The following is a 12,074-nucleotide window of genomic DNA, read 5'->3' on the forward strand; positions in this document are numbered from 1 at the left end:
TGCTCAATCGAGAAAAAAGCAAAACACCTCACGACCCCCCTTTGCCTACATACTACGCCTACTCTAGTCGACTCCCACACTTGTAAACATCTTACCATTCTCATCACTGGCGGTGGTAGCATCTTCACTTGGCTCTTTTTTTCTGTGCTGGGAAAAATGGGCACACGTTTCTTTTTTGTTCGCACGGACTCAAAGCCATAGTTGCTTCTTGTTCAGTTCAAGGGTGGTTATCTTCATACACAAATGCTCACGGGGTTGGGGACTTTTGACGGTTCGCTTTTTAGGCAATCACTTCGGCTGTTCTTTGCTGCTTGGGTTTATGGGTTGTATTGCCATTAAGAAGACACAAGAGTTGCTACGCTTTTTTCTAGATACCCCCCCTTTTTTTTCATATACGTTCACACACATCAATCATTGTCTTCTTGATCTGCGTTTAGTTGAATCTTTAGTTGGCGGCCCTGTTTGTTACTGTTTGCCTGCATGCTGTATCATGAGGCCGTCATCGTGAAAAGAAATAGAAAGCAATGTACTGCACTTGCAAGTTGAAGGTTTATATATATATATTTTTCACGGTAGACTTCTTTATATGTACACTTCAATCAGCCGGGTAAACCTATTATACCGGCCGAGTCTGACCAGTAGATCTTGACGCTCAGGAAAATCTCGAGCGTAGCTCATAAGCCATTTCTCTATTCAGATTCATCAGAAGAAGCTATACCGGCCTTCTTCGTTGGACGGCCCGTTGGCGGCGTAGCTGACCCCGGGTGGCCCCTCCGCTTTCTGCTCAGAGAGTCCTCGCCCCGCCAGCCCTTGCCGGGATTGATGGTGCGTAGGAAACCGTCAACGTGGACAGCGCCCAGGGTCTCGTCCTCGCTGTCCTCGGCCGCGAATGCGTTCTCATCGTGGCCGGGGTGCACGAGCCGCATGTGTCGCAGCAGGTTGGCCCGCCGCGCGAAGCCGGCCGCCGCGCGCTCGCACGAGGCCACCGAGCAGAACACGATGCCCGCCGATGAGCGCGACCGGGAACGTGATCGGGACGAGCCGCCGGAGCGCGACGGACTATGCGACGAGGTCACGGCGGCGCCGGGCCGTCCCCTTCGTGGCGTGTCCGGCGCGGCGCTCGCTTCGCGGCTGGAACGCGCCAGCGATGCCTGGCGAGACGCGATGCGGCGCTGTTTCAGGCTAGCTGCGCGCTCTCCATCATCGTCACTGCCATCCCCGTCGCTACTATCGCTCGGGGATGGGGACAGACGGATGCGCTCTGGCTGATACGTGGTGGTTCGGACGCTTGCGCAAGCCCGCGCCGCCGGCGCCTCCTTGAGCCGCGTGAGCGCCATACTCTGCCCGAAAAGATTTGCACAGCGTTGTGCCGTGCGCTCAACGACGTGCGGCGGGAAACCGGCAAGGGCGGCGGCACCGACAATGTCGCTCCAGTCGCGCAGACCCCAGCGGCGAATCTTTCTCTCCGCGTTGGTCCTAGATGCCGTGTCATCGCCCTCGCTGCCCATGTGGTCACCAGCTTCGCCGTCGTGGGATTCGGGCTCTTCGGATACCGGTCTGCTGGACAGCCTGCGCTGCTCGCGGGCAACGCGCTCGTCGCCCTGCCGCAGCCATTCCTCAAAAGCCGCCTCGCGGTCCTCTTCGGTCGTGGGCAGGCGTCTATGGCCGCGTCTCGCAAGGCGCAGCTCCATCTGCTCTTTCGTTTCGCCTTGCTCCGGCAGATGAACCGTTTTGGGCCTTCCGCGCCGTGACTTTGACCCGCCAGGAGATGATGCGGAACTAGGCAGGGGAGGCAGTCGCGGGCGGCCGCGGCTACGCTTTTGTCTTGACTTGTGAGAAGCATCGGATTCCTCCTCCGTCTCCGTCTCGGAAGAATCAGATAGATAGCTGAGGCCAGCTACGCGCGTATTGTGTAGAATGGTGAGGGTTTTGTCGACCTGAGATAGGATATGCTGCACGGATGGCTTCAGCAGAGATGTAGATAAATCGTCATCCGCAGACACGACAGGGTCGAATGTTTTGTGAGCATTCTTGCCGCTCCCTAAGGGCTGCTCATCGTCAGCAACCGAAACGCTCGTAGCTTGTTTCTCGCTTGAACGTAAGGAGAAGTTCACTGCTGATTCGTCAGAAGACGACTCATCGCTGTCATCGCCTAACTGAGGTGAGGTCGGATTCTCTATGGACGGCTCAATCGATTGAGGCGGCTTGCGGCGCGAAAAGCGTTCCTTGGCGATCCGTAGAATGGTAGCCTGTATTTCAGCTCTTAGCTCGGAGCTGGAAGTAGCTATTTCTTTGCGACGAAAGGTGAACTGATCATCCTCGTCGCCTTCATCTTTGAACAGGCCCGTGTGCGGCAGGTCCTTCTGTCGCATGGGCCATGCCGTCCACATCTTGGGCGGCGCCCACACCCTCTGTTGCCCATCATCCTGCAAGTACATTAGTAGATCTGTATTGGATTACAAGTCAAACTACCCAGTAACATACAGCTTGGGTCACTAGGTCTCTGGCAGCCTTTGGATCTCGTGCACGTTTCTTCAGCGCAAAGGCGTTGTAGAGGTGCACACCGAGATCCTCATCTTGCAACTGTTTCATAGAGCGCCAAAGCAGGCGCTCTTCTTCAGTAAAATGGCGCCATGTAGATTTAGAGCCTTTCCAGCGATTTGGTCTGTTTTCGTAGAGCTCCTCGGAAGCAATGGAACCGATCTCATCGCTGTCAAGATCCCAGCTTGCGTCAGCTTGCGACATGATGACTCGCGAGCCCGTCACACGCGAGGCCCTTGTCGACACACACACACACACATATATCAACCGTATTAAGATTTTATAATTCAAATACCTGTTTTCTCCATTGTAGAGAGAGTCGCCGCTGACAACTCGTGGCTATCGGCGATGAATATCCTCGGTGGTGCAAAGTGAGGGTGTGGCAAGCTTTGCTGGCCCCACGCAGAGGAAAGCTGGAGGAATATGTTCTTAAAGTCAACATGCCAAGTCGCCAACCCTATACATGCGACTTGGCTGCTGATGGATTCACAACTCAGTACACGACGTTTTAGCTCGATTTATTTTCAGACACTTTCATGAACCGAGTGTTTCATTTAAGACAGTTAATCTATGAATTTTGCTATATAACAGAAGAGAAATGCAGACCCAATTACGCCGATGCCTTCTTCGCCTTTTCTTTTTCCAGTCTTCTTCTCTTGGCGCGCAGCTTCTCGTCAACGGCGCTCTTCTTATTATTCGTGTACTGCATCTGTTCAAAGAGCTTGCGCTTCTTCTTGCTCAGCATACCCTTGGCACGCTCAAGATCCTCAGCTTCTTCACGCGACTTCTTGGAGTAGGCCTTGCGGGCATCCGCCTTCGCTTTGGTCTTGGCATTGACCTTCTTGGAGTTGAGAGAGGCGCCAGTCATCTCAGCTTCTAGCTCCTGTTGACGCTGTGCGGCCTCGTCCTCATCCTCATCAGCTTCTTCGTCGTCTTCCGCATCGTCATCCTCATCATCGTCATCGTTGTCCTCATCGGCGACGTCCATGCCCTCAGCAGTCTCATCAGCATTGGCATCTTCAACTTCCACATCGCTATCGGCCTCAAGCGCCTCATTCTCGGGCTCCTGCTCCTCGAGAGGAATTGTGGGGTCGTATGCGCCTTGTACGTTCTTGACGAACGGACTCAAGTGAGGAGGCAGAGAGGCGCCGGGAGCATACATATGCGCCTCCTTCAGCTCACCATCATTGATACTGTCCCAGATCCACTGAGGCTGAACGTATATACGGCCAGGAACGCGCTGGTTTTGTGTCAATTTTTGAGAGGTCTGATTATCTTCACCGTCGCCTTCCTCAGCAGTGGCAGCCTGCACGACAGGTCTGTCGACGATATGGTGAGTGATGGAGGGGTCCAGCTCGTTGGTAGTGTAAGCACCGCCGCCAAGGGTGGCATCCCAGCCAACGCGCTTGCAGCCAAAAGCCTTGAGGATAAATTCAAGAGGTTGGCGGGGAGTCTCACGCGAGAGGTAGAAGGTGAAGTCGGAGAATAAAGCGCCGTGCCCGCTGCCACCAGCGGCAGGCTGCAGCAAGACATCACCGCCAGGTGCAGTAGGCTCAAACTTGTCGAGAGCGCCAGAGTTGTCTTCGTCCTCTTCCTCAGTGACACCTTTAGTCTCGTTGCCGTTCGTATCGGCAGAGGTCAAGGTCTTGACAACCTTGTTGACAGCAGCCTGCACCTTGGGGTCGGGGCGGTGGGCAATCTCCTCCAGCTGCTTCTGCTCCTCGCCGCCGACCAGCGTCTTACCCTCCAGGGTAAAGGCACCAAGCTCGGCGGCATTTTCGTCCTTGACCAGGTCGAACTTGGGAGGGTATTTGAGGCCAATTGAGGTGTATAGTCTGAAGTTGATGAAACCGAGGAGGGTCATGTAGAACTCGACAAAGGTACCCATGATGCGGAAATCGACATCGCCAACGACGCGCTGAGTGAATTTGTAAGGAACCAGCCATAGAACCTCTTCACCTTGAATGTTGGCCTGATAGTAGATACCTTTGATGGAAAGGAATGACTTGGTTAGGCTGCGGGAAACGATGAGATAGTGCTGGAACTCCAGGCAGAGTCTTTCGCATCTGGCAATCATCTTGGCTGGGACGGTGGACGTGGAAGGCAAGTTGGCAAAGAGGAAAAGCATGGACAGGCAGTCATCGAGGTCCCTTAAAGCATCGACGAAAGTAGGGTAGCGTTCGCGGACGACATGGTCGAGAGTGTAATTTGGCTTTCCAGTTTTCTCAGGGCGGGAGGCGTTGCTATCGAGACGAGCGGCATCCTTGACATCACCACGGCCAAGAGCCTTGGAAATCTTCTTTTCAAGGGCTTTTGTGTCTCGAAACTTTTGCAGCAAAGGCTCGTGCAATAGATACTGAATGTCCTTGTGATAGTAAAAGGTGGTGGAGGCGGTGGACGACTTGGAGACCTTCTTCTTGCTGCGAGGCTCGCGCGGGTAGATGCCCTTCCAGATGCAGAGCTTTCGAAAGTCGGGGAGGCTGATTTGGAGTTTTCGGATGGCCTGGTTGCGAGTAACATAGTTTTTAGAGGCGCCGGAATCGCCTTTTCTCTTGATACGAGCCATTGTGAGCGGTGGTTGTGGTTGCGAAAACCTATCCTGGACAACCTTTTTGACGACTGGCGGGGCGCAAAAGTCGCAGTCTGCACTGTTCTTGCCGCTCCAAAAAGTTCAACTTTTTTTGCCAGAAAATTTCGTGCCGGTAGACACCGCCTTGGCATGCATCCAAGATAGGACAAGCGTGGTGTAGTCTCTGTGGCCGGAAGGTGAGATATCACTGCTCTGGTGTGAGATTGCTCGTACAAAAAGATGTGAATAAAAGCCGGAACGGGGGGAATTCCCGAGTAATGTATAGATTACTACAAAAACTGGTAGAATTTCAAGTGACCAAAATTCCCTATGTATCTTCGTCAATGGCAGCTGTACCAGCTGCGTGATGGGTTGTATGCCCCACCATCTTGCCAGTTGGGATTGGTTAGGAAACAGAGCACCTTGCCTCGTATTTCAGACCGGGTTCCTGAGCTCTGTATATTAACTTGGCTGGAATACATATACCTCAGGGATCATCTCTTGTCTTCCGTGGCGTGGGCAGAAACTTTGAAAAAATAATCGTTCAATTCACATGTCCATCTAACTCGTCATTTTTCCGAAAGTAGCCCTTCCCTCCTACAAGGCAGCCTGCTGGGGAACGCGACCCGCTAGCGCGATGGCTCTCTCTGGCAGGCAGGGGCCAAGTGGCCTTGACACCCATCCAAGAAGTTTCCGAGCTGCTTCCAGGCCGACCGAAGCCCCAAACGTCGCCGGGGATCATGCCATGACCACAACCATGGCTTTACGGAACAAAGCTGGTATCTTTGTCGGCGCTGCCTTGTTGCGACTTGTCCTGTTCGCTGCATTCCCCCGCCTGCCGGACCTCTTGACTGGCCGCGTTGAGATCTCGACCCCCGTCACCAGCTTTAAACGATGTGCGTTACTGCCGTCTCCCTTCCCCGCGGGCGCGCCGTTCAAGCACACGCGCGAACCCAGCTTGCCACCAGCTTGCCACTTGATATCTGAAGCTAACATGCCACCTCTTTGTAGTGCAAGAAGGCCTCTTCTTATACAACCATAACGTCGATCCCTACGATGGTGGCGTCTTCCACCAGCCGCCCCTCCTACTCCCCCTCTTCTCCCTGCTACCCGACGTCAAGCAGTGGCCAGTCTTTACAGCAGCTCTATATATCCTCGTTGACTTGCTGAGCGCCAGCGCGCTCTCTACTATTGCAGACTCGGGCGAGGCCGGTCAAACGAAGCTCTATTCCTCGCCGCGACGAGCCAAGACCACCTCGGGCGTGTTCATTGCTGCGGCGTACGTTCTACCCACTGGCCCGGCGTCGCATCTGCGTCTTCTTCCCCGAAAACAAAAGACTGACCTCGATATAGCTTCTTGTTCAATCCACTTACCATTGCTACCTGCCTCGGCCGAACGACGAGCGTCTTCACAACATGTGCCGTCCTCCATGCCATCGCCAAGGCACTCTCCGGGTCCCCCTTGAATGCCATGGTTGCCTTGGCCTTTGCCTCGTATTTATCAATGTACCCTATCTTGCTCCTCCCGCCGCTTATCATCCTCGCATACGATCGACAATCCACTAAGCGCGCAATTGCCAACGCGCCTGCCTTTACTGCCACCTGCCTGGGCACTGTGGCCGCCGTCCTCGCCATACTGTTTGGCATGTCGTTTGCGCTCACGGGCAACTCCTGGGCCTTCTTCGCGCGCACCTATGGAATTCAACTTACTCTATCCGACCTGACCCCTAATGTCGGTCTGTGGTGGTACTTCTTTATCGAAATCTTCGACCCCTTTCGCGCTTTCTTCCTCGGAGTCTTTTGGCTGCATCTTGGCGCCTACGTCGGCGGCTTGTCGATACGACTGCGCAAGCAGCCTCTCGCGGCGCTCTCAGTGCTTGTGGGAATATTCGCCATTTTTAAACCGTATCCCTCCATTGCAGACACTGCACTGTTTCTCGGCATGCTCCCGCTGTACCGTCACCTGTTCCCGCTGATGCGCTACAGCTTTGTCGCAGCGTCGACTGTGCTGTACTCGTCGTTCTTAGGCCCTGCATTTTATCATCTATGGATTTATGCGGGAAGCGGCAATGCCAACTTCTTTTACGCCATCACCCTTGTTTGGAGCCTGGGCCAGAGTCTGCTTGTCAGTGACTTGGCTTTTGCGGTGCTGAGGGATGAATTAGATGTCGAGAGACCAGATCTGATTGGCAAAGAGATAAAGCAAACGTAGCGGCAAGGCACGCTCAGCATGACATTATTAAAAACACTTGAATGATGTAAAAGACAGATAGCATGGACAGCCGTGATGCGTGTCAGTCGTCGCATTTGTAAGAGTACAAGCATTTGAGAGTATTGAGCAAAGTATTTTGTCTATCCATCAGTGTGCGTGAATTAGTGTACATATTATACATAAATAAAATGGGTATAGGCTTTTGTATGATCAATAATTAGGCATAGCACCACGCTCAATCAATCTCGGAGTCAATGTCGACAATTTGCCCACCAACCCCGGTACTCGCAGAATTGGGGCTCGCCACAGGCCGAACAGGGCCAAGTACACTATCAAGCATGGAGCCAAGCTCGCCAAACTGGCTGAGACGCGAGTTGCCGAGTGGGTATGAACGCCATGTCTGCAACCGAGCGCCAAATGGAGCAAGGCTGCGATACCAATACACAAGGTAGCCAAACGCAGCGCCGGTGAAGAGCAGGCCAGCCGCTGCTGAAATGCCCCGTTGGTCGATGCCGACAATTTTCCTTTCGCAGCGTCGACGCACCTCGCTAGCGTAGTGCTCGCCGAGAACAGGCGTGTGCCGGATGACGGAGTCGAGGACTCTGCTCGCGGCAGAGAGATAGCCGCGCTGAGGTGGAGCAGCCCAGACAGCACTGCCTGCCGACGGGAGAGCGTTTGCTAACACATCGTCGACGAACAGCGTGATGCGCGGAGCATGTTCTGCTACCCAGTCCTGGAGGAACGCGCGCGGCACAGGCGTCTTCAGCATCAACGCGAGGTAGCCAAAAGCTAGGCAGTCCAAAGAAGTGAGCCCTCGCCCTATACCATGCTGGGGGAAGAAGCGGGGCGGCTCGTCCGTTTCTGATAGGAGATTTTCCAAGGTCGCAAGGCAACTCTCGGTCAAACTAAATAGTCGAATAGCAACGGCTTGCTCGGGGGTCATCTCCTCCTTGACAGTGTTCTTATGCTTGGACGACCCAGGTAGATGCTTGCGGAACGTTTCCGGCAGTGCATCCCTGCCCGCTGTGAGATGCAGGCCGCCGTGGGGATCAAAATCCGTATCGAGCTCTGCGAGCCCGAGGTGCTCGACGCGCTGGATGGCCTCAGCGCGAATCAACGTCGGCACAGTCCATGTGAGGGGGAAACGCAGTAGCGACGAGTACGCAGGCCGCGTCACAGCAGACCAGTTGGCTGCCGAGACATAGAGGGAGAGATCAAGCAGGGCCGAGGCGTGGACGCTGAGGTAGGCGCTAAAGGCAGTGGCGTCGGCGCGCTGGCCGGCATCCAGTCGGCCATCGAGGTCGTCAACGAGTGACTTTGAGCGGAGGTATTTCACCACCGCAGAGTAGCCGCTCGTCCACACCCCGTCATGATTCAAGGCAGGGAGCAGGCCTACGCGGATGGGGGAAGCAGAGGAACGTCAGCAGGGGCAACTTTTTCTGTTTCATATATGCAGGCAGGGTTGAAGGATTGCAGCAAAGAGAACGACGACGGCGGCGGCGGCGCCTACGCGGAAGCCGGCCGGCACCCAGGGAGGGTGTGTAGATATAGAGCAACAGGGAGGGGGAGAATGTAGCATACCCGATGGGCTTACGGAGGCGTCGTTGCTTGGAACGACGCGGAATCCATCACCATCCCTGGCGGCATTGTAGAGATATGTGACGGCAGCGATGCATTCAGCGTCAATAGAAGGGAGCCCAAAGACTGGCCCCCAGACATGTAGCTCCAGCATCACGGACTAGCGCCCCGGGTTTTGTGCTGGCTGTCGTGGATGAGTGCGTGCGACGGTGAAAGGATTCTTTGATACGCGCGGATGCTGAACAGGGGATCTGGCGCTTTGGTGGTTTTTTAGCGGGGCCAACGTCTCTGTAGGCGCCCGGCCCACAACAAACAGGCTCCTTTGCATGGCAGTCATCCTCAGTGTACCCCCCTTGGAATGGGGTATGCGTATACTCGAAGCTAAAGCTGCTTCCGATTCTTCTACGTTGACAGTGTGCATTCCATTTTGCCGATGTGCAAGGACGTACCAGTAGGCCGCGTGACCGACCCCCTAGCTTCCCTGCTTCCTCTCGCGAAGCGTGGTAATTGTGATGAGCCAAGAAAACAAAAAATTCTCAAACAAGAAACATTCTGATACGTTTCTTTCATTACGCTGAGTCACATGTGTGAAATCAAAGCGGGCCGTGAGGGCTTTACGTTTGCGATTGACATGCATCGAATACGTGGCATCCTGGATTTCACATACACCGGCCAAAGCCCCCGGTCTGGGTGAACAGTCGAAGACTTGGCACCGTGTGGATTCAGCAAATCCATCTGGGAATTCTGTGATATAGCATGTACCTCATATGCAAACGTGCGAGTACTGAGTGTGCCGGCAGAGTGCATTACTTAATCTTATCTCAGGGTTGAACTTTGCCCAGCCAGCAGTGGAGGCGGAGAGGAATGTCTCTGAAGAGCTTTGGCGCACGAGTGGACAACACTATTGCAAAAAAGCCCTGTTGGGAGTATTGACTGAAGGGAGATTGTCAATTTTGAATTCTCTACCAGGCACCGCCGAGTCAACACGGAGCTACAGACTTACACGGCGGGCCCATACAACGCAAAGGCAAACATGTATTGACAATCTGTTGGCCTTGTTTCCCCTGGAGAATTTCACAAAAATATACCCCAAACGGACCGAAAAAAACAAGTCACTAAACTTGGAAGTAAATCCTCCAAATTTGCCCCGTGCCACCACGGTTTCGGGATCGCTGGCGGGTGTCTGGCAAAGATTGCCCGCCGCCGCGGGCTCCACGTGACGCACTACGACCGTGAAGGTTTGGTAGTCAGACGTCCAGCCAAAGTTCACGTCGATCGGGAGGGGGGCCAATCTTTATGACGATTATTCTTCATCGAGTGAACGAGCTTGCGTCAAAACGTGAATCCGGGAACCGTGACTGTGAGGAAGAGTATCGGCTTACACATTCCTTCGAGAGCTGCGTTTGTCTGCTACCACCAGTCTTTATCCCGGCCAACAAACCACCAGAGATATAAAAAAACACTCAAAGACGGCGCTATTCCTTTAAGGAGTGCATGTGCAAACGTGATTTCGGCCACTACGAACAATTACGTCGCCCCCTCCTCCCCCGAACAATGAGGTCCCAGATTTTGAGATTGACTCTGCCGGCAGAGGATACCATCTCCGTCGGCGTCTTTGATGAGTTGCGAGAGGCCGTGGCGCAAGCCGGCGCACTCAGCCAGTACTATGGCTATTCCGTCCCCATGCGGCACAAGCCCGTGCCCAAGCGGAGACATGAGATCACCTGGATCATCCGTGAGTTTAACCTCGTTGTTATGTAGATTGAGTTTTTATTTCCCCGTCTCGGTAATGTAACCCCCCCTCCCCTTCCCCCAGAAAGCAACAGAAACAGGAAACGTTTTGAGAAAACAAAGACTTACCAGTATAACCGATCTGGTGTCCCCCAAACTAGAATGGCCGAGCGAACCTCGTTGGGACGCAGCTCTGCGTGCTTCGCTGGAGGAGCTCGTCGACGGCACCGTAGCCGACATCACCGTCGAGACGAACGGCAGCAGCAACCATGACGACCTGCTTTCGGGACTTGATGCCCCGGTGTGCGAAGTGGTAAGTAGTGTCGCAGCGGCCCTCTGTTGAAACTAGCGCGACAGACGTTTTCGCCGAAAGAGGCCGTGCGGTGCTCCAGTCGACGGGCGGCTAACCCTCTTTTTTTCTTTGTCGTCTTTTCTTTTTTTTCTTTCTTTTTTTTTAAATACTTGCGGGAGGGGCTAATAACGGTCGTCTTTGATAGGTCGTCTTACGGTTCAAGCAAGGCACCCCCGTGCTAGATGATGCCATCCGTGAATCTGTGCACAAGTCGTACACGGACTGCTTCGAAGCGCTGGGCTTTGTGGGCGGCGACTGGGGCTTTGCGACCAACACAACGCTGGTCGAGGGTGAGAGGGCGACTCCTCCCCTGTCGGCGGCAACCGTCTGCCTGCCGCAAAAGGACAGGCTGCTCTCGGTTCTGCTTGTCGGGTGGGAGAGTATAGAGGTATGTAGGGTCTGTTGGCCGGGGGGAGGGGGGGCTCCGGATTCGCTTTCGTTTCGTGCATGACACTTGCTCCTCTACTTTTTCTTCTTGGAACTCCTCGGGGTTTCTGTTTTTTTTTCCCTTAATTTCAGGAGAGAAAAAATGTATATCTCATTTTGCTAATTGCGGATTGGAAATAGTTGCACGAGGATTTTACCAAGACGGCGCTGTTCGCCGAAGAGCTCGGCAAACTTGGTCCACATGTGGACAGCAGCAGTGGCGCGTGGTATGTCACTCTGCGCAAGCACGAATCATAGAACCGAGCCAGGCAGTGCTTTTTTTTCTTTCACAAAGGTACAAGGTCGGCATGTATCTCTTCTCCCTTTAGCCATTGGAGGTTGAGGCAGGAAAGGAAGTAGGAAAATAGAAAAGTGACAAAGCTTAATAGATGGACTCGCTAACGGCTTCTCTGCCGAGTCATGGTCTCTTCCCCAGAATAAATTTGTTTGTCACTGGGATGGGGAGGAAAACAGGAGCCAAGAAAGAGTAGCGCCGCCGCCCCGAAGTTCAGCTCACGCCGAGTCGGCGTCGCCCGGCGAGTGGCGGACAGGGCGAGACATGACTGGGCGGCAGTTGGCAGTGAAATCGCCCGTGTCACGGACGTAAATGTCAAACTTGTTGTGCTGCTAGTGTTGAGAGAACAGGAGAAACTCGACGTGTTTTG

At 54.1% G+C, this 12,074-nt stretch overlaps 5 protein-coding genes across 5 annotated transcripts; 2 read left to right on the plus strand and 3 right to left on the minus strand.

The window, feature by feature from the left end:
• Positions 1-689: 689 nt before the first annotated feature.
• Positions 690-2,745, minus strand: V2A60_003342 (uncharacterized protein; the record flags this gene model as incomplete). Its single annotated transcript, XM_083254678.1, has 2 exons — positions 690-2,426; positions 2,485-2,745. 2 exons carry the CDS (start codon positions 2,743-2,745, stop codon positions 690-692), a joined length of 1,998 nt encoding a protein of 665 aa, XP_083110804.1.
• A 406-nt stretch (positions 2,746-3,151) lies between these two features.
• On the minus strand, positions 3,152-5,107 carry V2A60_003343 (mRNA-binding ribosome synthesis protein NOP7; the record flags this gene model as incomplete). Its single annotated transcript, XM_083254679.1, has 1 exon — positions 3,152-5,107. One exon carries the CDS (start codon positions 5,105-5,107, stop codon positions 3,152-3,154), a length of 1,956 nt encoding a protein of 651 aa, XP_083110805.1.
• A 760-nt stretch (positions 5,108-5,867) lies between these two features.
• Positions 5,868-7,322, plus strand: V2A60_003344 (GPI-anchor transamidase subunit GAB1; the record flags this gene model as incomplete). Its single annotated transcript, XM_083254680.1, has 3 exons — positions 5,868-6,006; positions 6,122-6,389; positions 6,464-7,322. The coding sequence occupies 3 exons, from the start codon at positions 5,868-5,870 to the stop codon at positions 7,320-7,322; spliced, it is 1,266 nt and encodes a 421-aa protein (XP_083110806.1).
• A 235-nt stretch (positions 7,323-7,557) lies between these two features.
• V2A60_003345 (SAM complex subunit SAM37) lies at positions 7,558-9,054 on the minus strand (the record flags this gene model as incomplete). Its single annotated transcript, XM_083254681.1, has 2 exons — positions 7,558-8,714; positions 8,904-9,054. 2 exons carry the CDS (start codon positions 9,052-9,054, stop codon positions 7,558-7,560), a joined length of 1,308 nt encoding a protein of 435 aa, XP_083110807.1.
• A 1,400-nt stretch (positions 9,055-10,454) lies between these two features.
• On the plus strand, positions 10,455-11,667 carry V2A60_003346 (uncharacterized protein; the record flags this gene model as incomplete). Its single annotated transcript, XM_083254682.1, has 4 exons — positions 10,455-10,635; positions 10,793-10,944; positions 11,129-11,371; positions 11,551-11,667. 4 exons carry the CDS (start codon positions 10,455-10,457, stop codon positions 11,665-11,667), a joined length of 693 nt encoding a protein of 230 aa, XP_083110808.1.
• Between the last annotated feature and the right edge of the window lie 407 nt (positions 11,668-12,074).

The sequence above is a fragment of the Cordyceps javanica genome, chromosome 2 (genome assembly GCF_051103115.1).
Source record: "Cordyceps javanica chromosome 2, complete sequence".
In the NCBI taxonomy this organism is placed as follows: domain Eukaryota; kingdom Fungi; phylum Ascomycota; class Sordariomycetes; order Hypocreales; family Cordycipitaceae; genus Cordyceps; species Cordyceps javanica.